The sequence below is a fragment of the Trachemys scripta genome, chromosome 15 (genome assembly GCF_013100865.1).
Source record: "Trachemys scripta elegans isolate TJP31775 chromosome 15, CAS_Tse_1.0, whole genome shotgun sequence".
Classification (NCBI taxonomy): domain Eukaryota; kingdom Metazoa; phylum Chordata; order Testudines; family Emydidae; genus Trachemys; species Trachemys scripta.
This window is the reverse complement of record NC_048312.1, coordinates 5,268,308-5,293,857: the sequence shown is the minus strand read 5'-3', so window position 1 is coordinate 5,293,857 and position 25,550 is coordinate 5,268,308. Positions and strand designations below refer to the sequence as shown.

Here is a 25,550-nt window from a genome sequence, read left to right as displayed (position 1 = left end):
TGAGTCCTGTGCAGAGGCTGGGAGTGGACAATGCGATGGATCACTTGATAATTGTTCATTCCCTGTCAAGCACCTGGCATAGGCCACCATCAGAAGACAGGATACTGGCCTAGATGGACCATTGGTCTGACCCAGTATGGCTATTCTTACATTCTGTGTCTGTAAGACCCTGTTCTGAGTTGCTTAGTAAAGTTTGGCAAAATTATGTTTGGGCTGAGAATTGGGAATGTTTGATAAAGAGACTGGGACAAGGAGTTAGGGGGACACTGATATTGGACAAGGAACACATGGAGAAAGGATGGGAATAGGAGACAGTGGGGACATGAGAGACAGGTAGGGGAGAGAAATTGTATGAGGGCCTGGGACTGACTTGGCAAGGAGAACAGGGTCAGAGAGCTGAAGGCAGGGACACTGGGATAAGAAGCCTGATGAGCAGAGACTACCTGTTATACCATAGTATAACTAATGGTTCCAACCTAGGACTCATGGGGCTGCCAATATAATACCACGTGATAGACTTTGTTTTTTCAATTTGCTTTTTTAAAAAGCTAGGAAGTTACATACATAAAAATTACATTAAAAAATTAAGGTCAAGCACTCAAAAGTTAGGAAATGCCAGAATTAAAGGTTGCCTGTGCAGCCTTAATGCATGAATTCGAAAAGGTCAAATTATAATACAGCTTAATGACATGATCACATACTATTTTTTCCAAAGGACTCCTGCTTCATTCAGTGATTACTTAATACTTAGCTCTTATATAGCACTTTTCATCAGCAGATCTTAAAGCACTTTTTAAGGGAGGTCAGCATCATTATCCTCATTTAACAGCTGGAGAAACTGAGGCACGAAGAGGGGAAATGATTTGCTCAAGGTCACTGAGCAGGCTACTGGTAGAGCTGGGAATAGAACACCGGTCTTCAGCATCCTAGTCCAGTGCTCTGTTTGCTAGAACACACTTATTTTGCTGCTTAACAAGCAGGAATACAATGCTTTGTTTCCCCCTTGTTGTTCGCTGTGTGGCTCCATGCCACATTTACTGCACACTACTCAAACCCTACTCTGAAGACAATCATTAGTTTCCTCAAGGGCTTTTCTATGTACTCACCGCTATAGTATCTGAGTGCTTCAAAAATATTAATGAATTTTCCCACATCTCTGTGAGATGAGGAGTATTAGCCCCATTTTTCAGGTAGGAAATGGGAGCACAGAGAGATTAAGGTCAAAAGCATCCACTAATTTTACCCAGTTTGAGACATCTAGGACATGTTTACGTTAACACAATACATTAGATGTTCGAAGTACAGCTCCCTTTGACTTGCACTCCTGCATATCAGAGCCCAGAAGCTGAAGTCAGGTACCTAGAAAGTCAGAAACACAATTAGAGACCAGCTGTTGAGTCTGATTTAAAAACTTGACTAGCATCATTCACACAAGAACTCCACCTTGGCAAAGACACAGGTAGAATGCAGTTTTCTGGTGCAGCACAGCATTAAATTGCCTTAATCACATGACCATCCTTTCCTCCTGCAATCCCCTGCCTCATCCAATCCCCATCCAGAACACTGATTTTCAACCTTTGACCTGCACTTCCATTCCTGTTTTTTCCATTTCTTGTCCCCATAATCACTTGGTATCTGGGAGATGTGGTTCCACCCTATCATGGGGAGAGGGAGCCTTTAATTTTGGGAAGGTCTAGGCTCACCCATCCCCCTCAGTACCCGCAAGAGGCACACATCTTCCAACTTCTGTAATGAATAAAGCAGACAAGAGTCTCCTTCACTGCACTACTCCATTCATCCCCACAGCAAATCCATCACAGGCAACATTACTTCTGTAATTTCCAAACTTTTGAGTGATTGGGTTTGCAAGCTTAATAATGCTCTTTATTATAGTTTGTGTAAAGTGCATATAAAGTATATTTATTTAATGCACAAGGATCCTTCAGAATGAAAGGTGCTGTGTATAAATTTAAATTAATTTGGTAAACATAAACGGTTAGTGACTTTGTCATTAGAAACCACTTTCACTTGATGAAATTAATTTAAACATAAGTTCTGATTCTCAACAAAATCAGTGGCAGAGTTTGATATTAATATGTGTAGAATCTACTTTTCTGCAGCAGTTCAGTCTGTGTTAGCCTGCATGGTCTGGGAAGAGACAGTAATTGCTTTAAACTGCTTTTCAGATGTCCTTGAGGCCCTTTCAAATAACACAGATTCAGTCATACTTAAGAGCATCTTTGCTGATCAGAGACAGCAGTGTTGGTAAGTAGTTTAATACCGAATTATAAAGAAGTCTGAAAGTAATACCACTTTCTTATTCACAACCATTTATAATAATGGTTCTGTAGTGGTAAACAGAATGCAAGTTCTAAATTCTCACTTACTGGATTGCCAGCAGTGCAGAATAAGAGGCTTATAGCATCTTTCCAGGCAAAATTTTATTGACTCCACAGCTAACATTAAAAGGACACAATTTTCCTGTAAATCAAGGCCATAATAATAATCTAATGTTTTGTAAGGTATGTGTCTGACCAATGCTTGCAGAAAGGAAGTGACTAGGTATTGACTGGAGCTGGGGGAAAAAACAAAACAAAACCCACTATGAATGTCACAGGATCTATAATTTGGATGCCCAGTAAGGTATGCAGCTAAATACCCCATATAAATGTTTACAGTGTAAGAGCTGACCAAAAAAATAAATAAAAATCAGTTAGATGCTGCCAGCATCTTGAATGTCACAACTCTATAGTTACATGTATTTTATTCACTCTGGAGCATGGACCTCTAAACATTAAGAGCATCAATAAGGTCATCTTTTCTTTTTCACTAATTAAAACTTGGTCCAGTGCCTGAGACAGAATATTGAGTTAAATGGGCCACGTCTGTCCTGATCTGGCAATACTTGTGGATGCAGGAAAAAGAAATATAGAATAGGTAGAAAAGAAGTTATTATTAACATTTGTAGGGAAAAACAAATCACCAAACAGGATCTACATTTGATGAAATTGAATACAAGATCAGCATTTAATACATGTATGATGTCCAAAGTTTAAGTGATTTTGTAAGAGACATTTTCTGTCAAGCATTCTAACAATAATAGCTATGTGCTACTCTTATTCTGTATTGTACCTTGTAACAGCATCCCTTCATAGCATGAGGTTGCCCTGCAACATCCCTGCCTTAGTTTCTTCCTCTGAAGTGGGTCCTCTTGGCCTTCTCCACACGGGAGAAAGGTAGCAATGTGGCTTGGTTCTCCTGTCTCCTGTGGAGGGGCAAGGAACAACTGCAGTCTCTGTGCCACCATGGTTCCTTCTAGTGCACCCTAGGCTTTCAAAAGGAACAGTGAGGAGGTGAGGCCAGGGCAGTGCCCCCCATGCCACACCAATTAAGAAGTGGCTAGTTGCAATGTGGAGAGAGCACGATGCACAGTCATAAATTTCCCAGCAGGCATGCATTTCCTGTGTTCTGCAGGGCTCTGCTGAAGCAGTAGTCGAGGCACAATCCCTTCTAGAGCTCCCTCTAGCTTCAGGGTGGCAAAAATAATTGACACTGATTGGCTAGCTTGTTGGCATTCTCAGCAGAGAGGCCAAGGACTGAATGGTTCAGAATCTGAACTCCCGCCTTCTCACTCCTAGAGATGGTCCTTTCACGTTAAGATTGAAGCAGCATGGGGGAGCTTCCACTGCTACTCCCAGGCTGTATCTGGTAGGAGGTTATAGGGAGGATTTCAGCCTCTGGGGCTATCAAGCTGGCACTCTTCAGATACAGTAAATTAGTAATGCATGTATATTATTTACTCCTCCATACAAATGAGTCTATGAAGAATAAAAATTAATATGAAGAAAATAAAAAGTAAGGAAGAATTACAAGATTAGGGTGAAGCATCACAGAGGGAACAGCTTCCTGGCCTAATTCAGCAGTGGTGTAAATTGAGTTGCCTCTCCTTATGTTAGCAGTGAAGTTTGCCTTTGTCTTCAGTCCTCGCCAAATGCCAAAATCAAATCACACTGTTGTCACCAAATTCAACACAGCTTGGTCATCACACTTTATACAGTTGCTGCAAGATCCTCCACTCCTGGCATGTAGGACAGTTCAAAAGTTGCCTCAGATTTTCATTCATCATTTGAATTTGAAGTTTGTAAATAACCGTGTAACATAATAATAACAACGGACAGTCTTGTCCACTGCAACTCTGTAGATAAGTATTGTCCAATACCATAAATTCAACCTCACATCGAGGCCCAAGTTACAATCAGTGCTAAGTATGTATTAATTATTATTATTTATACTCTCAAAAAAGCTTTCAGACTTCAGGAGTCTGCATGTCTCTGAGGCCATAATCACAGAAGAAAAAAGCTGTCACATAAGAAGTGTTCTAAATAGCTACCAAAACCCCTCCAGGTTAGATTTAGAGAAGGGGTACTGTTTGGTTCAGGGACTGATAATTGGAAGCAGAGTGTTTCACTATTTGATCATCAGAACAAATCCAGTCCAGACTAGTTGAAACTATTTTTGGTGGACTCTAACATGAATGTGGTAGTCATCATAATCCAGTTTTCAGTAAGCAGATGTCCTCATTACAAAAACACTTCTACAGCTAGTATCCTCATTGCAGAGCAGTAACAGAACCTGAACTACCCTCTCATTTTAGGGGATGAGGTCTCATCAGACTGGAGCTGCAACTGATGCAGGGGAAGCTTGACTATGTTGTCCCTGTTCTTTGGAGAAGCAGAAGACTTCATTCTCCAGGGCTGACAATCTGCCAACTTTCATCAGCACTGAAATGATTTTTGAAAATTGTAAGTTGTAGCTGATTGAAAGTCAAGTTGCTGTACTCTACTTTTAGAGATGCCTCAAGTCTGCTAGAGGAGATTAACTCTTCCTGGTGCTGGGTTACTCCCAAGCTACTCCCTTCCTCATGACATCATGCCTCGTTTCCTGCTCTCAAAAGAATTTATGGGAGAGTTGCTCATGCTCCTGTGTCACTGAAATAGAGCCACCAGGTGGCACTCTAATTTTATCACACTGTACAATATTATATATGCAGCAAATGGGAGTGACAGATTTTCTTAGAAAGTTTGTTTGGTAGGATAACATACTGTTCTCCCAGATGCCTTCCTATTGGGTCCATTCAACTCTTGCCCATATAAACATAAAGCTTCAAAGCACACAAACGTTTTCACCTCTGTAGTGCAATCTGTGACTACTTGAAATGAGACCGGGGTATTTCTGTGCTATATTTCAAACACCTCTCTGTACCTCAAGTGGAGTTAGACACGTAGGTATATGGGCTCCTTCTCAGAACTTACTTGAAGGGGGTGTTGTATTAGAACACAATCTTAAACCAGCTTCAATCAAAGAAAGTTAGAATTCTGTAGTGTAACACAATTTACACAGCAAACTCACACAGCCAGAAAACAAACAAACCCCAACACCCAGCCATCCTGCCCAAAAGTAAAAAAAGGGATGATCCCCTTTTCTGCCCCATCAATAGGAAAAAGTAAGGGCTCTAACAAAGAAGAGACAATTTAGAGTTTAGTTTTTCAAAGTTGCTAACAGAGATTCCCTTCCCTGCTGCATTTCAGAGGCCAGTGTCTCGCACCTGTGTAATATTGTCTGTCTAGTTATACATAGCTTCCCTCAGGTTCGTTCCCCTACAGCTTGGAGGCCTGTCCAGGAAATTAATTTACTTTAATTACCTGGAATCCTAACACCCACTCCACTCACTAAACTGCTCACGCTGAGTCCTGGTCAATCCCAGGCACCTATTGATAAGAGGAGGGAGGGGCAATCATGAGGGGGCGGAGCCTAACGCCAGTGACCTCTGTATTACCCAATCCAGCCATGGTGCGGGCGGGGCTTAGCATAGCCGTAAACGACGGCTGCTACGGCCAATCAGCTCGTTAGCCGAGTCTCAGTTGGCCAATAGGGCGGCGGGGAGCGGGTGTCGCCGGCGGGTAGGAAGCAGAACGCTAGGTTGGGCCCGGTGTTTGGTTTCTGAGGAGCCGGTGAGTCGGGGAACGGGCCGCCAGGGGGGAATGAAATGGGGCGGGGGAGGGCGAACTGCTAGGCACGCCCTTAACCGTGGGGGGCCTGGTCCCCTCAATGGCCCCGCGGACCGGGAGCGCTCAGCCCCCGCCCCCCCGTATTCCCCACGGGGGCGCTCGGGCCCCCCCACATCCCCCCCCCCTCGGGCCCCTGCCCCTCCCCGTATCCCCCCAGCTGACTCTAAGGCCCGGTAGATGCCGCAGAGTACACATGCAGCTCGTGCACAGAAGACCCTGCCCCTGCCTTGCATAGGTCTATGGGCTGCTTTATTCCTTCCAGTTTTTATACTAGAAACGCCAGACTGTGATTATGGAGACCAAACTCCTACCTCTTTCGCCTGTCTGTAGGGTAACTGGAAGTCCTGAGCAGCGTTTGGCTAGAAGTGGCTTTTCTACACTGGAAAAAAATCTCTTCTTTGAAAGAAACGTCACCTATTCTATGTTAGTGTTTTTTGTTTTAAATATTGTTTTTGGTATCAGATATGATCACCTGGGGCAGGAGTCAAGGCATTTCTAAGTAAAATTTTCAGCTATCTTTATTAAGACTTGTCTTCCTTAAGATGTTTTTGTTGATCTGTTGAGTGGTGTCTTAATTCTAGGTCTTGCTGTGTAAATTTTATTGCATAAATTATGCTTTACTGTCCATAAACAGTTCATAGTTTTGCAGAGTTAATATTTTACTTGTCTGTCTATATTACATCCACATCTCAGGGAAAAAAATCTGCAGGAGATTATCCTCACTAGCCAGCTAGGGTTCCTTACACTCTTAAGAGCTGCTTGAAACCATGTTTAATAATACAGTTGTTTCTAAATGGTGGGGGAGTCTTGCTGACTGCTTGAGAAAGCAACACTTTATAATAATGGAATATGTGATTTAATGCCAGAGGATCTGAGGAAACAGGAAATAGCAGAATGAATAACTGTATTTGTTCTTATGAACAGAAATGAAACTGAAAATGTTTAATTGTCCCTTGCTCCAGCTTTCAAAAGAACATGGATATGGCTGCAGTTAAGGAACAAGAAACCCAGCTGTGCAGCAATTGGTAAGAAACAAATGTCCGGCACTATTGGCACAAACGTATTGCACGTTATTACAATGTCCCTACATAAACTCATAGAAACCTGCTGTATTGCTGGCAGATGTCTTCAGATATGGAAGCAGCAAGTGGTGTATAAAATTACTTCTAATGACCATAAAAGAATAGAAAATATTCCGGTAGGCACTTCACCGGTATTCAGAACTTGCTGTGTCCCCTTGAGAACAGCCGAATAATACTAATGGAACCTGCTGGTAGGGGTCTCCTCCCCTACTCCACCCTAGAAGAAGCAGAAATCAACTAAAACTATTGGTTCTCCTTCAGATAACTTTTAAAATGTTTCTTTAAAATTAGTTTCAAGAAAGCTGAAATACACAGGATTTGATTTTTGTGGCTTATTATAGCTGTGTGTTTGTCAGACATACAGAATAGCATTTTGCTGATGTCCCAGCCTGTTGGGGTCTTAGGAACATGTGATGGGGCTCAAGCTTCAGACCTGGGCCCCAGCAAGTCTAAGCCAGCTCTGGTGACCCACTTTGGGGTCCTGACCCACAGTTTGAGAACTGCTGCTCTAGAGACGCCTCCTCCCACAATCCAGGCCTCCTGGTTTCTGACTTGTCTCTCTAGAACCTGCAGAGTTTTCTGCTTCAGCCCATCAGAGCCCCACCTCTGTTTTCTCTGTTCCTTTCCTACCTGGTTTTTCTCGTCTCCCTCCCCTCTAGGGCCCAGGCTCTTTCTCTTAAGCCCAGTTTGGGGTCAGCTGACCAGTCTCAGGTGCATTGTACTCTTCCCTCTTAAAGGGCCAGTGCTACCCTGTTACATACTTTTCAAATGGCTGAATGGATTTTTCCCACCTGTAAGTCTGTCTGCACATAGCTCAGGATAGAGCAATAGATTTCTCCAAAGTAGAGTAAGGTAGGGATTCCTCACTTCAGAACAGCAGGGATATTGCATCTTTTGTTGGTTGAACCATTGACCAATATTGCAGCGTAGCTGAAGAATCTGTTCTCTAGCTTTGCCCAGTGGAGGATTGCCTGACTCTTACACTATGGCGGAGTGCTCTTTGCAGAGTCTGTAACTGTTACTCCTGGTCTGACAGCCTGGATCTGGTGACTGCTTGAGTATGCTGCAAGGCTTGTCTGTTTTCCCCAAAGGGGGAGCTGAACAGAGTTTTGACTTAATTTGATGAATTGGGAGTCTTTGGGTGTCTAACTTGGTAAGTGTGTGTGTTCTGACTGTACACAACATGCAGTCCTAGATAGGCGTTTTTCTTTTACAAACCTGAATACATGGAAACGATGAATTCCTGAAGGGTTTATTTGCTTTTACCATTGGTTCTTCCTTTCAGGCAGCTCTCTTGAATCCTAAATTTGTTTATTTTCAGTGTAATTTGTGAAGAGTAACTTTTTTGTATCCTCCTTGTAGCAAAAAGGCTATACCTGTAGCTAATTTCACCATCCATGAAATCCACTGTAGTAGAAATATTGGAGTGTGTCGTTTCTGCAAGGAGTCTGTCCCTAAATCTGAAATAAAAAACCACATTGAATCTGAACATGCGCAGGTAAAATGAATTCTACTTTAAAATAGCTGATCTTCATGAAGGGCATTTAGTAATTGTTTCTGTTTCTCCTAGGTTACTTGTAAGTGTAATATGAAGATGGAAAAATGCCACTTAGAGGATCATGAGGTTGGTATATTTGGCTTTTGCTCTTGATAATACTCTAGTGTATTTCCAGTACTGACACTATAGCCTTACTGTTCAGATTATAGCTACCGTGCTAACTGATCTTAGGTCTGCTCTGCCCATGTTTAATCTGCTTTCTAAATCCATGCTAATCAGTGATACTCTTGTAAGAGGCTAGCTGTATTAGTTTGAAGTGGTAGTACTCACATGCCTAATAAGCAGCTCCAAGCTCCCCAACAGGAGGGAGTCTATGTACATTGGTAGCTTAGGTTGGTGGCCTAGGTTTGTCCCTAAGTAGTGGTTAAGGCTAAAAATTCTGCCTGTGGCTATAGTTGCATTGAGCTTGGCAACTTCATTTCTCAGTGTCGTCTTTATTTCAGGTGTGGTTTTTTTTTTTTTTTTTTTTTTCCCCCCCGCCCTGACCTTTATGCAGGACCTAAGGATTTGTCTTGTCTAAACAGTTTTTAAAAATCATGGAACAATAAACACTTACTTGCTATGATTTTCTTATTTACAAATTGTCACTGGGGTTAACGTTGTCAGTGGAACAAAAGCATGTCACAGAAAAATGGGATTCTGCTTCAGCATAAGCATCAAATGCAAAGCTATGGCATGGGGAGGGATGCGAAGGGAGTTGGACCACGTGGCTTATTTTAAAGCATGCAGTTTTGATCCTCTGATTTCCTGTTGCAGTAACTTACTCAAAGCACTTCATGCACTATAACTATTAATGAAGCAACATGAACAGTGGCAATCAGGACAGTTAAGTAGAAAACACAACCAAAAAAATCCACTGAGTGTTTAGATTATTTTTTTTTAGGGATGTTATTTTTAAGTACGATGTCTAGTAAATACATGCTTCCTTTTTCCTGTATAAAATACACTGAACTTCCAGTGAGACATACTGTATATAACTACTCAGGAGTTTGTACTCCCTGTCTTTAAATAGTAACTTAAGTTGTAAGTCTTCTTCTTTTATGGGCTGGTTGGCTTCTAGTTGAAGACACAATTAATCTCTAAAGCAATTTGGAATGCATCTCTCAGTAATAAAACAGTGAACTGGGTACCTTCTTTGGGCAGTAAGTAAGCATAGCATAACTATAAGACTGTGCATGTATGGAGTTATTCAATTTTATATTTTAGGCATCAGCATGCCCTCTGCGTCCTGCAGTCTGCCAACATTGTGAGATAGAGCTTGCATTCAATAAACTTCAGGACCATGAGGATTACTGTGGAACGAGGACTGAAACATGTAGCGAGTGCGGTCGCAATGTAATGGTGAAAGATCTGAAAGAGCACCCTGAAGTTTGTGGGAAGGAGGTGGAAGAAAAAAGAGTTAGCCAAGCAATGTCACGTTATAACTATAAAGATGAGGCTGCAAACCTGTGTACCTTTCAAACCATCCAAAACCTTCTGAGTTCAGATGGCTATGCTGGGCCTCTGCAGAGGATGTCCGGGCCACTGGAAGGCCGATTTTATAGCAATTTTGGAGGAGACCAGGCTTCTAAGAATATTAACAGAAGAAATGCATCAGCAATGCAGAGAGATCAGAACCAAGGTAAAGTGTGGACAAGGGCAATAATACGTTGATAAGTTTTATTTTTACCTTTATGTAAAGTTAGGTAACTAATAATGGTCCCTTCTGACCATAAAGTCTATGATTCTAAGTGGAGTGAAAGCTCTATACCTGTGCACTGTATGGCAGTGTTTCCCAAACTTGGGACGCCACTTGTGTAGGGAAAGCCCCTGGCGGGCCGGGCCGGTTTGTGTATTGGCCACGGTTCGCTGCTCCAGGCCAATAGGAGCTGCTGGAAGTGGTGCGGGCCGAGGGACGTACTGACCGCTGCTTCCAGCAGCTCCAATTGGCCTGGAGCAATGAACCGTGGCCAGTGGGAGCCGCGATCGGCCGGACTTGCAGACGCGGCAGGTAAACAAATCGGCCCGCCAGGGGCTTTCCCTACACAAGTGGTGTCCCAAGTTTGGGAAACACTGCTGTATGGAAATGTCAGATAATTAGAAAACCTCTAATGAAGTGTGGCTAGAGTTCACATATGCATGCTTAGTTTTTTTTACTTCAGAATAGAACTTCAATGACATAAAACAATTGAGTAGATGACTTCTGAAATATCTGGTGGTAGGATACGTGTAGCTTACTAATATTAATAACTAGCATGAATCTTTTATCTAGAAACAGAATTTGGCTTGCATCCATTCAAATTCTGTCCATTTTATTTAGCAGTCAAACTCTTCTGTGCTTGACTTAAAGATTAGTTAAGATGTTTCTGCAGTCTTATATTTGATGGTGAGCATTTTTGCAGCAGCAGCCTGTATGGACATAGGTGCTATAAATGCCTCTTTTCTCTTTCCACTTAAGTTCTAATATCCCAAATCACCATGCCTAGAAGACCCCCTTTCCATGAACACATGCTCTGCTTTATGTTCAGAGGTATTCAAAGTATGTAGCATTGCTGAAGACGGAATGGATGGCCTTTGCTTTAAGATTCACCTGCTTGTGAAATAACTCATCAAATTTAGTTATTAAAACTGAGAAGATAAATGACTTAATTTCCAAATTGGAAAGAGAACCTCTAGAATTGGGCTGCTTAATACTGAACATTTTGGAAGGAACTGAATTCTCCCCTCCTCCTTTATGTAGATTTCAGTGCAAAAAAAAAAAATTTCTGGATCATATGGTGAGTTCAGATTGAATACTTGTTCAATTTTCTAACTGCGGCAGCATGGAGGAGTTTGGTCTGTCTTGGGTCCCCGTCCTGCAGTGTGATGGAGTGCTGGGGTTCTGACAAGCTAGCTGTGCTGGGGGAGTAGATGGCGTCTGGGAGGGGGTGTGCGGGAACTGAGCAGGAATAGCTGCCACCATGAGGAGCAGCAGGGTGCGGTGGAGCTGCTGCCTGGATCTCTCTTCGCTGCCCTTAATGATTTTGTTGGAGGTGGCAGCAGCAGCTGCTGCTTAATATCTAGGGAGCTGCAGGGCAACCAAGAGGGAGGAGGAGCAGCAGCCGCCCCATGGAGGAGGAAGACAAAGATGAGACACTTCCCACAAGCTCTTCACCCAAAAAAACATGGAGAAGGCAGACACAGACTCTTGGAGAGCAGCCTTTTACTGCATGTAACCAGTACTTGAAGGAAGCGGCCAGAAGCTGGGCCTGGACAACAGGGGATGGATCACTTGATAAATTGCCCTGTTCCGTTTGTTCCCTCTGAAGCACCTGGCACCGGCCACTGTCGGAAGACGGGTTACTGGGCTAGATGGACCATTGATCTGACCCAGTATGGTCAGTCTTGCCTTCTTAAGCAGTAAGGGAATGCCAAAATTCCAGTCCAGTTTCCAGAGAGCAACTTTTCCAGGACACTCAGGAAAAGCTTCAGACTGGATTACAGAAGAGGTAACTAAATCAAGGAGAGGTAAAGATGGACCACTTGTCATCCTTTAGCCAACATGGAGGTTGCCCATCTGTGCCTTCAATATTTTGCAATGGGCCCTCATGGGAGGGGAGGTGGGGGAATAACAGCTACATCCCATGTTCAAAACAGGAACTTGATAAAGAGTTTCCAGTATTAAAACCTTACTTCATTCCAAGCCCTGAGCTAGTTGGAAAGAATGAAGCTGGCATGCAAGTTAGATGGTTGGGACATGGGTGAACTTGTAATTCTTTCTTACCCTGTCTTCAGGCAGTGGGCTTCCCCCGCACAGTTCATGGGTCCAAAACGTTTCCAAAGCCTCTGTGCACACTAGTTCCCAAAAATAGATGCAATGATGATCAGCCACACCCACTATGAGCATTTGGACTACTGTAGTGTAGTGAGTTCAAATGAGTACTTTGGCAGTGAGCTGAGATGACTTGTTCTTCTGGGTCTCCTAAACTGGATGCAGAAATGTAGCTGTGAGTGATTGAGCTGGACTAGTGGGAAGAGACCTGTGTCCCTGGTCATGATGGAGTTACTTCTTGTTTTTACCCTTTCTTAACACTGGTGGAAGAGGATGCCAACAGATAATGGGGCAGCTGGTCTGTCTTGGGGCCCTGGAATAGGTTTTTCTTTGAAGGAGAGACTGGTTACTGGGTTGCTTTTGAACAGATAGGGGAAAGATTTGGACCTTATCTTGCAGTTATTCCCATTGAAGCTCGTGAGCTAAGGTGGCTTATGAAATACCAATGTGTGAATCCTGAAGAAGCAGTAAGAATTCATATTCATGTTCAAAGAAAGGACTGTGTAGTGTAGGGATTCATTGGGGAACTGTTGCTTTAGCAAATGACTATTACTTTGATCCTCTAATTAAACTGAATAAAGCCCTTTGGAAGATATAGCTTGAAAACTGAAGATTTTTGTTTTGAACCATGTAGAGTCATGAGACTTGAAGACCAGCAATGATGGATTTGAACAGCAATAAATAATAAAAAAAATGGCAACTCCTGAGTGTTTTGGTTTGAATTAGAAAATCATTAAAAGATTGTCTAATTTCACTATAGGGTTATTAATTTTTTTTTTTAAAGGGACTGGCTTTTTTTTAAGACTCCAGGTTTAATTTCATAGGTTAAAAGCTTGCATATCTGCTTAATCATAAACTTGCTATTAGTCTGAATGGAATATTGAGTTTATTTAAACACTGGCTAATGTACAAGAAAGGTCTTGTAATTTCAACTATGTACATCACCCATAAAAAGATCAAATACGCCTTTTTTATTTTGATCTCCTATTCAGCTTGTCTAACAGCAGTAACAGCCTTGGCATGTGCATTTCCTGGGAGTTAATGACTGATTTGTGTTTAATGGTCTTCAGAATATCCTCTCCCATTTTTTTTCATTCATCACCTGGAAGTGTCCTGTACCTTGTAAATACATGATTTAGTGGGGTCTTCCAACACAGATGTGTTGCTAAAGCATGTTTAAAGTCCTAATCTTACTGAACACCTGTATCTTCATTTTAATGAGAAACTAAGAAACCTGAGTTTAAAAATGGTATAAACAAATGTGCCTTTTAAGAGATGTACAATTTAAGATTTCATCTTCAATGCATAAATATAGGTCTCTAAAGTTTTGATCAGCCATATCTTGTATATTAAAAAAACTTCTTTTTTTTTTTTTTTTTTTTAACGTGAATCACTGAAGGAATTGTCTCAAGCCACAGGGGTGCAGAAAAGTTTTCACAGCTTGCATGCTAAAACGTACTGTAGCAAATTGCCATACTAACATACAAAATAAAGCCTATTAGAACCCCACTGATTTCAGTGTGCTGAAATCCCCATGTGGGTGAAGAGATCAGTGCATGTAAATGTCATTGCAGGCATTTAGAGTCTGAATACTTCTTCCTGAAATGTTTTTAGAGGCCTCGCTTTGTACAGCCATAATCCCACTAATCTGTATCTGAGTCAGATGCTTGCATCAGTCGGTGAATGGACTTTGCTCAGTGATGGACTGGAAACATAAGACTTGTTACGGGTTCATAGATCTTTATGACTAGAAGAAACCATGTTGAGCTACTGTGACCTCCTGCATGATGCACGTCAGAAGCTCTTCCAGTAGTTCCTGCATCAAGCTTACAACTTCTGGTTGAACTAGAGCTTATTTCTTAAGTGTCTAATTGTGATTTAAAGATTGCAAGGGATGGAAAAAAAAGATGTCCTTTAGTAAGTTGTTTAAATTTAAGAATTAGAATCATAGAAGATTAGGGTTGGAAGAGACCTCAGGAAGTCATCTAGTCCAACCCCCTGCTCAAAGCAGGACCAATCTCCAGACAGACTTTTATCCCCGTTCCCTAAATGGCCCTTCAAGGATTGAACTCACAACCCTAGGTTTAGCAGACCAATGCTCAAACCACTGAGCTATCCTTCCTCCCCCCCGCCCCATTGTATGGCTAGTAAAGGAAACAAAGTTCCCCTCCTCTCAGGCTAGATGGGGGAAAAATACAGGAAAGGGTAAGGATTAGCTTCCCTTAATTCATTCCAAAATATAAGTCATGAAGTGTCTTTCTGAGGCTTTGGCTATCTGTTGTAAAACAAGAGTGCTGTGTGGGGGGGCCCAATTCTGCCCTCGTTTGCATATGTGAACTTCTGTTTTATTTACTTAGTCTGTTCTTAAAATCATAATTACTGTTAAACTATGTAGTTGATACTTACAGCTTCTGATATCTTTGTTTAAGAGGATGAGCTGGAACGGCTGGAGAGGAATAAAAACACGGAGTCCTCTCTGTATGGCGAACAGAATTCCAATTTAGACTATATGTTAGCCCTTAGCCTGCAACGTGAGAATAATCCCCACAACAATATTGCAGCTGAAATTCACAGTGACTTCTGGAAGAACTTCTACTCCAAAGAGGCCAAGCCATCTGAGCAGCTTAATGAAATAAACAAATCAGATACTTTCTCCCATGATTTTTCGTCTATTAACACTTCGGATCAGCTAAAAAGTAAGTTCTTGAAAAGCTTTCTTTAAAAACCTTTTTTTGGCTGATGATCAGGGGGACTCTCATGCTGAGCGCCTTGGAGATATTCTGAATTTCAGTGCCAGAACAGTAGCACTTTGAGACTTTCAAAACTGCTTTAGATATCCCCGGCATCTGATGTAGAAATTCTCTGAATGTGCAGAAAAGCCTCCCCTATTCTTGAAGTCTTTCCTTCCTTTCTGGAACTGTATCTTCAGCTCCCTAAATTTTTGACTGCTGCCTGCTAAAACAGCAACATTTTTATGTATAGACAATAGTCTCTTAGGCCTTGGCTACACTTACCAGCTAGTTCGACGGCTGGAAATCGAAGTTCTGGGTTCGACTTATCGCGTCTAGTCTGGACGCGATAAGTCGAACCCGGAAGTGCTTGCCGTCGACTGCGGTACTCCAGCTCCGCGAGAGGAGTACCGCGGAGTCGACGGGGGAGCCTGCCTGCCGCGTGTGGACCAAGGTAAGTTCGAACTAAGGTACTTCGACTTCAGCTACGTTATTCACGTAGCTGAAGTTGCGTACCTTAGTTCGAATTGGGGCGGGTAGTGTAGACCAAGCCTCAAGATAACTAGTGAAATTTGATATTGGTATCCGTCTATCCCAAAAGAGTACAGCATATTAATATGGGAAGGTAAAAGTGACTTGTTTTGAAAATCGTATACTAGCAGATTTAACTTGCTGTAGTTCTGCCATGTCTTTACAAAATAAAACAACCCCCCCCCTTGTTCCTGCTTTGTACTGAGATGTAACAACTGAGCAGGTGATGTTACATTTAAGATTAAACATGCTAAAGAGGAACTCTCCTGTATTATCCAAGTGCCAGATTATTTTAAAAAGAAATTTTGTGTGTACTGTGTAACATCCATAGGCAGGCAGATAACTAGTTTTTTCTTTTTTGTATTGGACTAAAGAACTGAGGTTTTGGAGAAAAAAATCCTTTTCAAACTTTCTAGAAAAAGTGACCTCTTCTCTTCCCCCCCTTGTAAAATTCATAAATGTGAAAGTAGAATGACTACTGCCCTGAGACTTGCTATAATCCCTCCTCTGTGGTGCAGAACAGAATGATCTCCTGGATTAGAAATTCTGAAGACAGGTTGGTTAGTCTGATTGTTACCCCTTTTAATGGTAGGGGGTTTTAATCCTTTTTCTTACCTCACAGATGATGATATCATGTTGCCATGTGAATTTTGTGAGGCACTCTACCCTGAAGAAGACCTGATTCTCCATCAGGTTTGGTATTTCTGTATTCTATAACAATAATACTTAACTCTTAAAGTGCTTTTTGTCAAAGGAGGTAAGCATCATTATTCCCATTTTATAGGTGTATACGCAGGAGGCTTACTGAAATGGATGCTAGCACTTCTGAGTACAATTTCTATTTAGAAACTGAATTTTGTTGGAGCAGTTTAGCATACTTAGTGGGAACACACTCCAACACTGCTTACAGGACGCTACATCTGCATAGAACCTTACAAAGCCTAATATTCAGTAGAAATGTCTTAGTAAACTAAAAATACTAATGCAAAACTTTCATCAAAACACATTCACTGTGCTGTTCCTTGGATTAGCACTAGAAACAAATTTAACTTTCTTGTTCCTGTGAAGTGAAATGCCAATAGTAAACCACATACATTGTGAAAAATAAATAAATTAACTACTGATGTTCATTTTTGAATTTCACCATGCATAGCAACTTACTTTTAACCTTCTTGTCCCATTAACTGGATATCTGAAGTGGAATATAATTTTGGGTGGTTATAATACTAAGAGTATGTACTGGAAATAGAGGGTGGATCTGTTTTACTCTGTGTTCAGATATTACTTGGCACACGAAGGCTTTGTAAGTATAACTAATTCCTTCTTTCCAACGTTGCCCACTTAACAGACAGGCTGTAACCCAGCAAGCGCCTTTGCATCATTCAGTAAAAGAGGTTCCTCCCCAAGTCAACGACAAGAATACAACAGACATGTTAAAGATTTCTTAGACCAACTGCACAGCAGCAGATCTACATATCCACAGCAGCAAGAAGCGGTACAGACCGAAGGGAGCGTCATCATTCCATGTGAATTCTGTGGCATTCAGTTAGAAGAGGAAATACTCTTCCACCACCAGGTACAAATGCTATTTGTAGGATGGAATTCTACAAGACCTAGCAAATCTGACTCCTTAGTAGTAAATATTGGAACATGGTAATGCTCAGAGGCTGCAATTGGGATTGCAGATGCCAGGGACTCACATTTGTCATTTGAATCTGTCCTCTCTCAACACAGGGGTTATGATCTGTACCCCAAGATGTTGGCGCATACTGGGGCTCATGTTAAAGGAACAGTTGTGGAAATATTTTTTTCTCAAATAATGGAGTCTGAGCAAAAAGCATTCAAGCAATACAGCATAAATCCTCACATTTTAGGAGCGCCTGACTGCCACCTTCTCACTCCTTCACTATAATACCTTCCTCTGCATGACCACCTTCCATCTCTTAACAGTGAGGGCAAATAATTCCGCAGAGAGAACCATAATGTCTAAGTTCTCGAATCTTTCTCCCATTGGGTTCTTCTGAAGTATTCACAAGAGACCTATTTTATTTCCCTATCCAAACCTGAACTCCTATTTTAATTGTCTTACGTTGTCATTATCTTGGCCTCTTGCTCATGCACCTGTTGAATTAATGCACATGAATGAACAGATTCAATTCTCTGATGCAGAACTTCTTGAAAGGGAAGATGACATGCAGACAGGTCATCTGAGACTAGAGTCTGACCTAAATTCAGATACTGTTGGCTGATGTGTTCTGGCTTCATGATGTATTTGGGTTTAACTACTGTTCAGTGAAAAGCTGCCAAACAGATGACATTTTGCCATAATCAGACACTTTTGCAAACTTTCCTATCACAGCATGTTCAGATGTAATGAGCTGTAGACTGTGAGGTGTGACGAAAAGGATCTATTTTGCAAACTTATTTAAACCTTCCTCTGCTTTTTTTGTCAAGTGAAACCCTGTCCCGTAAATGTATCGCAGAGTTTATACGAGAATTGTTCTGCTACTTGGCTCAAGAGTCTGCCAACATTGCTGCAGCATGGCTTCTGCTTGTTTAAATCAGGAGGGGAAACCAGTACCATCGTGTTTGTGTGTGAGAGAGGCACTAGGCCCACTAATTCACTCCGGCAATCATACTGATGGCAGTGGCCTTTCTTCAGGAGAAGGGATGATTTGTATTCCTATGAACTATATTTAAATTAGTGCTACAAATATACAAAACGTCTTCTTCACGGAATAAGTCATAGTCTCCACTGTGAAGTGCTTAGCTTAACACAGACAAGATCAAGCATGGAGTAGGAGTTAGGGGCAGGCAGGTAGAGGCCCTGGTAGATGTAAGACTGGGCTGAGTGGCCAGTTACCATGCAGGTGGAATGGACCCAGCCAGAAGGGGTAAACTAACCTGCAGGGTGTGAAACTGAGAAGGAATGAAGGGAAAGTAAGAGAAGATGAGACCAAACCTGCAGTCTTTGTATCTTCTACCTCCTCATTCCCACATAGAGATTACAAGCCTGGGAGACAGAAGGTAATGGAGATGTCTCAGGTGATAGAGAAGGGAGGATATTGAAAGGAATTGAAGTGAACTGGAAAATGCATGAACCAACATCCAAATTGGATGGTTTTGTAGTGTCCAAGTATGATGAAAACCATGCCATGCAAAACAATGGTGTGGGGAGCAGTTAAAATGTTCTCGTCCCTGTGTAGATTAGTTATGCATTTATTTTTCTAGGAACACAGAAGTTGTAATTTTACACCTTTGACCTTGGTAGTAATCTTTCAAAGTTAATTTGATAAACTTGCATCGCTTACCTCTTTGCTTTATAGCATGTGCTCCATAGTAGGGGGAGTTTCAGTGCATCTTGGATCATAGTTGAGGGCTGAAGCTTTCCACATCAGGTTGATTTCTGCCTTTTGAAAGTAGAAAGACATTTGGATAATATGCAGTTTGGGGCTCCTTCAGAGTATCTTGAGTGACTGGGATTGAGCTGCTGTTGCGTATAACTTTCTTACCGTCATCTTGGCCTGTGGTTATCAAATTTAAAAGGAACACCCTTCTATTTACAATCCTCACGTTAGTTTTTAACCCTCTCGTGCGATAGGTAATCCCTAAGATGTGTAACTGAAAGATGGCAAATATGTTCTGTTTTCAGTTTGTGCATTTGACAGCACCTAGTGCAGTCAGTTTCCCCTCTTTAGTGATGCTCTTTCACACAGCAACAGAGGGAGAGAAACTATATTTATTTAAAAAAAATAAATTGTAAAACTTAGGGAAACTGGCATGAATGCTCTGGGGTGGGAATAGCACTTGAAGATACTTCTCACTTGGCTTTTTAAGATACATTGATCACAGGGTGACAATATTCCTTCTGACTTTCCTGCTGATGGGGTGCCAGGTTGCATTGTTACTATAGCAGCAATGCAGATTGCTTGCTCACGTGCTTCAGCTTGGCTTGGAGGGATCATCTCTAAGGATGACAGGCTAAGCATCAACTGGACATAAAGCATGACACCAATTATGGTGTGGTGACTTCTACTATAGGAAGTAGATTGAGGTCATCAACTCCATCTTACGTAGACCACATGTCAACTAGTTACTATTTCTGGGCTGTACTTCAACAGGTGATCTAGAAGTGAGGCTGTGAGCATGCTTTTATCAAGCCTGTCTCTCATTCTTTTCTCAAAACCACTCCTTACTTCCCCATGGCATTTGAGGGAAGATGTATCCTTCAAAGCTTTCACAGGAATTAAGTGTTCTCTAAGTGTCCAGCAATGATCAAAATCTCTCTTGCACTAGGACCAGTGTGATTTACGCCCAGCCACTGCCAGCCCAGGGGTGGGATTGCCATCCTCACAACCGTTGCCTCCCAAAGACAACTTGGAGAGATCAGAATCGCCAGAATCTAGAAGACGCATCCGGCATCAAGGTATTGGCAAAGTACAGATTTCCAGCCTGGGCTGCTTTCTATTCATGCTTTTAAGATCATTTTCTCCAACTGCAAAACAGAACAAGAACAATGCACGTTTAATCTAGAAGGACTAGAACTTCCTAACTCCACCCTTATACCATTGTTCTGTTTCACATGGCATAACTTGCAACATACATTAAAAATGCTACTAAATCATAAGCATGGAGCCCCACACAAACAACCAAAGAGAAACTTGAAATTACTCAGCCCTGTGCAGCAAGTGGAAACTGACCAATCTGATTATAGTCTGCATATGTTGCTAGCTCCATCCATAACTAATGATGGGGTGAACTTTGAATTTCTTGCCTCATCATCAGTTTTTATTGCACCCTTAGGGTCAAATTATGTAGTTAGTTGCATGTAGAGAGGTTTAAGTGACAATAGAAATCGTACATGGATATCAGAGGATAGAAGTTGATCCTGAATGTTTACTAAATTAAAAAAACCCAACAAATCACAGAATAGAAACTCCAGAACATATGTATTACCTTAAATTGCCAAAAGGAAATGGACTAGTTTACTTAACTTGTGTATGGGGTCATCCAGTGTGTTGGTTGAAGTTAGTATGTAAATTTAACTGTTATGGCAGGTGGTGACTTTGCCCATAAGCCAGTTTTTTAAAATGCAAGCAAAGCAACTTTTTATACTAGCGTCCCTTAATGAACAGATGCCCGTAAGTTTGTTCTAAAGAAGTTCAGCCTCCATGTGAAGCTGGTAAAATGTGTAACTTACGTCCTTCAGTGTAGACAAAACTCTGCTTTTTAAAAAAGTACTATAGCACTGACCTAAACGCCATCACGGTACCATACTCTGTGTACCCTTTTAAAAAGGTACTACTAAAGGAAGTTCTCCAAAGCTGCTTAGAATTTTGGGGGGATTGTAGTAGTCAGTGAAGACAATATTTCTATGGTGCAGGTCTGTTTTCAGACTATATGGTATTGCATTAAAAATCTAGGTTATTGCTTTGAAATCCAGAAGCTTTTATCAAGGTGTTTGTTTTTTGCCTCTTGTTCTGATCCTTGTTCCTTGCTTTGGTCAGCTTATTTCATTGCTGTTCCTAGCATGTTTTATTTTATCCGACTTTCCTTTAGGGGAAATTTCACCTCGGTATCTAGAAGACTTCAGGCAGCAGAGCCTTGCCCATGCTGTACGAGAGAGCCGATCACTAAGCAACTTGGTAGTTGCCAGAAGCGTACCATTGACCTCTTTTAGTGCTGTAAGAGCTAATGATGCTCTGACCCAAAAAGGGAAGTCCAGCAACTTAGATGGTAATGACCGAAGACTGAGAAGCAGAGGCACAACTGAATCTGGAACAGGCCCCAGGCAGGTTGTGCGATCCACGCAAAACATCCACCCTGAAAGCTACGTACCCAGTTTCCCAAGGATGTCTCCAACACGACCAAGGTAGCTTCTCTGCTCAGTGTGGTGGTGGACAGAGAATTTTTAGCTCTAAGCTATTCCTGGGGATGCATCCTTATGAATGGACAACTAGTCCATTCCGATCTAGTTCTGCTATGGTGAGGGTGAGGAAGTGCTTCAGGGCTTGTTTCTGCTAGTGCAGACATCAAAACTTGATAGAAGGAGGAGAATTCTGCGTCCACTGGTCTTCTCATCACCCCACCACAGATCCTTGTATGTTTTGCCTATGACTGGGGTAGGCAGCACTCAGTTTGACTAGCTGGTGTCTTTTTGGGTTTGTAGTAATAAGTTTAAGAGGAAAACAGGTTTTCTAGGAAACTGTGTTTTATGGCACCTATTTCTAGGGCTCTACCAAATTCATGGCCATGAAAAATGCATCACAGACCATGAAATCTGGTCTTCCCCCATGAAATCTGGTCATTTGCATATTTTATGTTAAGGCTGCGAGTTTGTCATGGAGGTCACGGATTCCGTGACTTTGGCAATGTCCAGTGCAGCTGGCCTGTGAGCCGCCTGAAGAGCTCAGGCAGCACGTTGGCCAGCCGCACCGGCCGCTGCTGGAGCCGTCTCAGGCCACCGCCCCATCCCCTCCTCAGCAGGAGGAGTTTGGGTGTGGGAGAGGGCCAGGGGTTGGGGCATGGCAGGGGGTGAGGGCTCGGCAGTGCTTACCTTGGGAAGCTTCCCGGAAGTGGCCACATGTCGCTCCCTCAGTTCCTAGCTCCACGCACTGTCTCCGCCTGCAGGTACTGCCCCCACAGCTCCCATTGGCCACAGTTTCTGGCCAGTGGGAGCTGCAGGGGTGGGGGCAGCATGTGGAGCTAGGAGCTGAGGGAGGAACATGTCGCCACTTCTGGGGAGCTGCCTAGGGAGACTGCCAGCCCCCCAAGCACCTGTGGTATCCCCTGCGAGCACCCTTGGCACCACTGGGCTGTGTCCCTCCTCTCTCCCAACCCCCCCCCCCCCAAAAAAAAATATTTAGTCAGGGGTATATAGTACAAGTCCTGGACAGATCATGGGCCATGAATTTTTGTTTACTGCCTGTGGCCTGTCCATGACTTTTTTGCTAAATAAAAATACCTGTGACTAAAACGTAGCCTTAACTATACAGATTTCATGGGAGAGACCAGCATTTCTCAGATTGGGAGTCCTGACTCAAAGGAAGATGCAGGGTGGGTTTACAAGTCGTTATTGTAGGGAGGTCATGGTATTGCTGCCTTCAGAGCTTGGCAGCAGGAGGGCAGCAGCCGTTGGCTGGGCGTGCAGCTCTGAAGGCAGTGCCCCTCCAGCAGCAACACAAGTAAGGGTAGCGGAACCACAACCCTCCCCCATAACTCCTTTTTTGGGTCAGGACCCCTTCAGTCACAACACCATGACACTTCAGATTTAAATAGCTGAAATCATGAAATTTACAAGTTTTTAAAATCTGACTGTGAAATGGACTGAATTTGGTAGTACCCTATGTATTTGGGTACATCTTTTACATGCACTCTCCTTTTTCATGGAAAGGAGTCTAATCTTGTCTCCCCCCTCCCCCCCAATATTTCAGTAGCATTCTTGCTATTGGGATGCCACTGGTTAGAAATAGTTCTGTCTTTAACACCTACTTGCCTTGCTATTGGGTCCAGCCTCCAGTATGCATGGCCAAAAGCTCTGTGAATTCTGCCCCACATTTCGTATCCAAGTACCAAGGTGAACTAGGGAGACATCTTGTTCTCTGATCCCAAGATTCAGCAGTTTGGGATACAGGCCGAGGGGGAGAGTTTTGGGGGCTTATGATGGAACTCTTGCTCATTTATCAGGAGGACCGTGCTCTTTTATTAAACCAGTTCCTGTAAGAGGATTGAATTTGTAGAGCTGCTTTGTCTAATGGTGTCAACTTCTCTCCTCTGCAGTGTGCGAAACGAAGCAGGCAGGAGTCCTAGGACTGCAAATGTTCCTGTCAATTTCAGAAACAGGAGCACAAAGGTAAGTTTCAGAGCTCTTCCCGGGTGCTGGATGGCCTCTTTTTCTGCATTTCAATGGCCAACTAAAAGGTTTAGTTTATTTTTACTACTGTCTTTTGAGCAGCCCACATCAAGCATGAGCTTGCCTCTCTGTGGAACTCACAGGTAGTTGCTAATGACTCGCTTGCTGCTACTAGAGAGAGCTCACGCTGACTGTCTGTTGTCCTCAATCTCCTCTGGAGTGGCAAAAAACTGTCCTTTCTGGTAATATACTATTGCTTGGTGTTTGCAGGAGTCTGAACTATTCTACTTCCTTATAGGACTTGAGGCGGTGTCCTTTGCTCCTTGATCAAGTCTGAGAGAGCATGTTGTGATTCAACTTGTCTGTGAAAATGACATGCATGTTTCACTTACTGTTTCCTCCTTACACAGGCAAAATCCCAGAAACCAGAGTCTGGCCATCTTGAGGAAGAATAATCGATCCTTTATGAAGCGCATATTTAGCACTTGAAGCTCTCTTACTATGCACTATAGTACTTATTTATCCCAGCGCAAGTACTTGCTATATTGCCACCATCAATGGGGACTTTCTATTAACTTTACATTTTTTAGGCAGTGATTTTTCTATAATTGTTTGTTTTTAAAAGTTTGTGGGAGTAACGCGTACTATAGCCGCTGTACAGAAATGGCAAAGTGTAAATTTGATATTGCTGCTATTTGGGTGGTCTAAGTGGCAGTATCAGAGGACCAATCTGTTTTTATCTCATCTGCTTGTTTGTGTTTGGAGAGGGGTTTCCTTTTAATGTGCTAGGCCTTGGCTCTGCAGTGTGCAGCAGAAGTAATCCATTGCTTCATCATTGAAGTAAATGAATAGATGTCTGAGCAGCAACCCTGTTAATCAAACCCAAAACGATCCGCCAGAATTACTCTGGATGAAGAACCTGCCCTAGTAAGTTACAGTAGAGTTCAATCCTTGTTCAGAGGTCGATTGCAGAACATACGTCACTGTAATGAGCAGTTGATCTTAATTAACTTCACGGAGGTTTGGGATCAGGGGATGAGTTTAGTGGCTTGGCTTTAAACCTCTTCCCCCTTCAGCCATTTAGCTTGCTGCTGTTGGCAGTAATGCTGCATTAACTATCTAGTTCTACAGTCAAGACTTGCCCTAAGCCTTCTATCTTGTCAGACCTGGCCTGGAAATCAGGTGGGGAAAGTCATACATATTGTAACTTATGGTGGTTCTGTCTTCCTATAAGTCTATTAAATACCAGAAGTGCCCAGTATTCCTAAAGGCATCTACAGATGGGATTGTGATCCACAGTGTGGGAGCTTCAGTCCTACGGGCTTCCACTCTCTCAAAACTGCTCTTTTGCTGTACTGGAGCCCTTACTTTTTAAATTACTTGTAATAAAATTTGTATTTACCGATCTGTCTTTTGTTCTGTAAACTGAAACAAAGTCTAGGCAGACACTAGAAAGTGACTGACTGACTGAAAATTATGCTGAGCAGAATGGATTGGAAAACTACTCTTCTGGGGAGAAACTTTACACATTTTTTTTTCATTAGCCATCTTTGGTTTCAAAATTTCCAGCTTATTCTTCAGTTTAGCCATAACTGTGATTGTGGTGTACTCTCTGGACTCTGAGGGTACATCTACACTGCAACTGGCCCATGCCAGCTGCCTGGGGCCTGGGTGAAGGGGGCTGTCTTTAATTGGAGTGTAGACAGTTGGGCTCTGGTTAGCCACGGTGGCTCTTTTTTGGTTCTCTTACTATGTGTGTTAATGTGGGGGATACATCTAAGTTGAGCCTCTATTATGGTGTCTTTAAAAGTTTCCAGCAGCTTGCAGGGATTTTACTTTTGGTGCTGTGCCTTTTAATTTTTCACTAACCTCCTCATTTTTGTGTAGTTCCCCTTTCTGAAATGAAATGCTACAGTGTTGGGCTGCTGTGGTGTTTTCCC

General features: G+C 42.4%; 1 protein-coding gene and 1 pseudogene across 1 annotated transcript; both read left to right on the top strand.

The window, feature by feature from the left end:
• Window positions 1-5,920: 5,920 nt before the first annotated feature.
• TRAFD1 (TRAF-type zinc finger domain containing 1) lies at window positions 5,921-25,015 on the top strand. The gene is made up of 13 exons (XM_034791283.1): window positions 5,921-6,011; window positions 6,399-6,491; window positions 7,031-7,093; window positions 8,513-8,648; window positions 8,721-8,774; window positions 9,915-10,329; window positions 14,928-15,194; window positions 16,381-16,451; window positions 17,107-17,334; window positions 20,055-20,184; window positions 21,318-21,630; window positions 23,538-23,610; window positions 24,021-25,015. The coding sequence occupies exons 3-13, from the start codon at window positions 7,044-7,046 to the stop codon at window positions 24,063-24,065; spliced, it is 1,782 nt and encodes a 593-aa protein (XP_034647174.1). The 5' UTR covers window positions 5,921-6,011; window positions 6,399-6,491; window positions 7,031-7,043; the 3' UTR covers window positions 24,066-25,015.
• LOC117888013 lies at window positions 11,796-14,465 on the top strand (annotated as a pseudogene).
• Window positions 25,016-25,550: the final 535 nt, after the last annotated feature.

Bases quoted from the DNA above. Each gene is read 5' to 3' on its own strand.
- TRAFD1 (XM_034791283.1), top strand. From the start codon at position 7,044: ATGGATATGGCTGCAGTTAAGGAACAAGAAACCCAGCTGTGCAGCAAT. The intron at 8,775-9,914 runs GTTGGTATATTT...TTTATATTTTAG, and splicing joins GCCACTTAGAGGATCATGAG to GCATCAGCATGCCCTCTGCG. The intron at 15,195-16,380 runs GTAAGTTCTTGA...CTTACCTCACAG, and splicing joins CACTTCGGATCAGCTAAAAA to ATGATGATATCATGTTGCCA.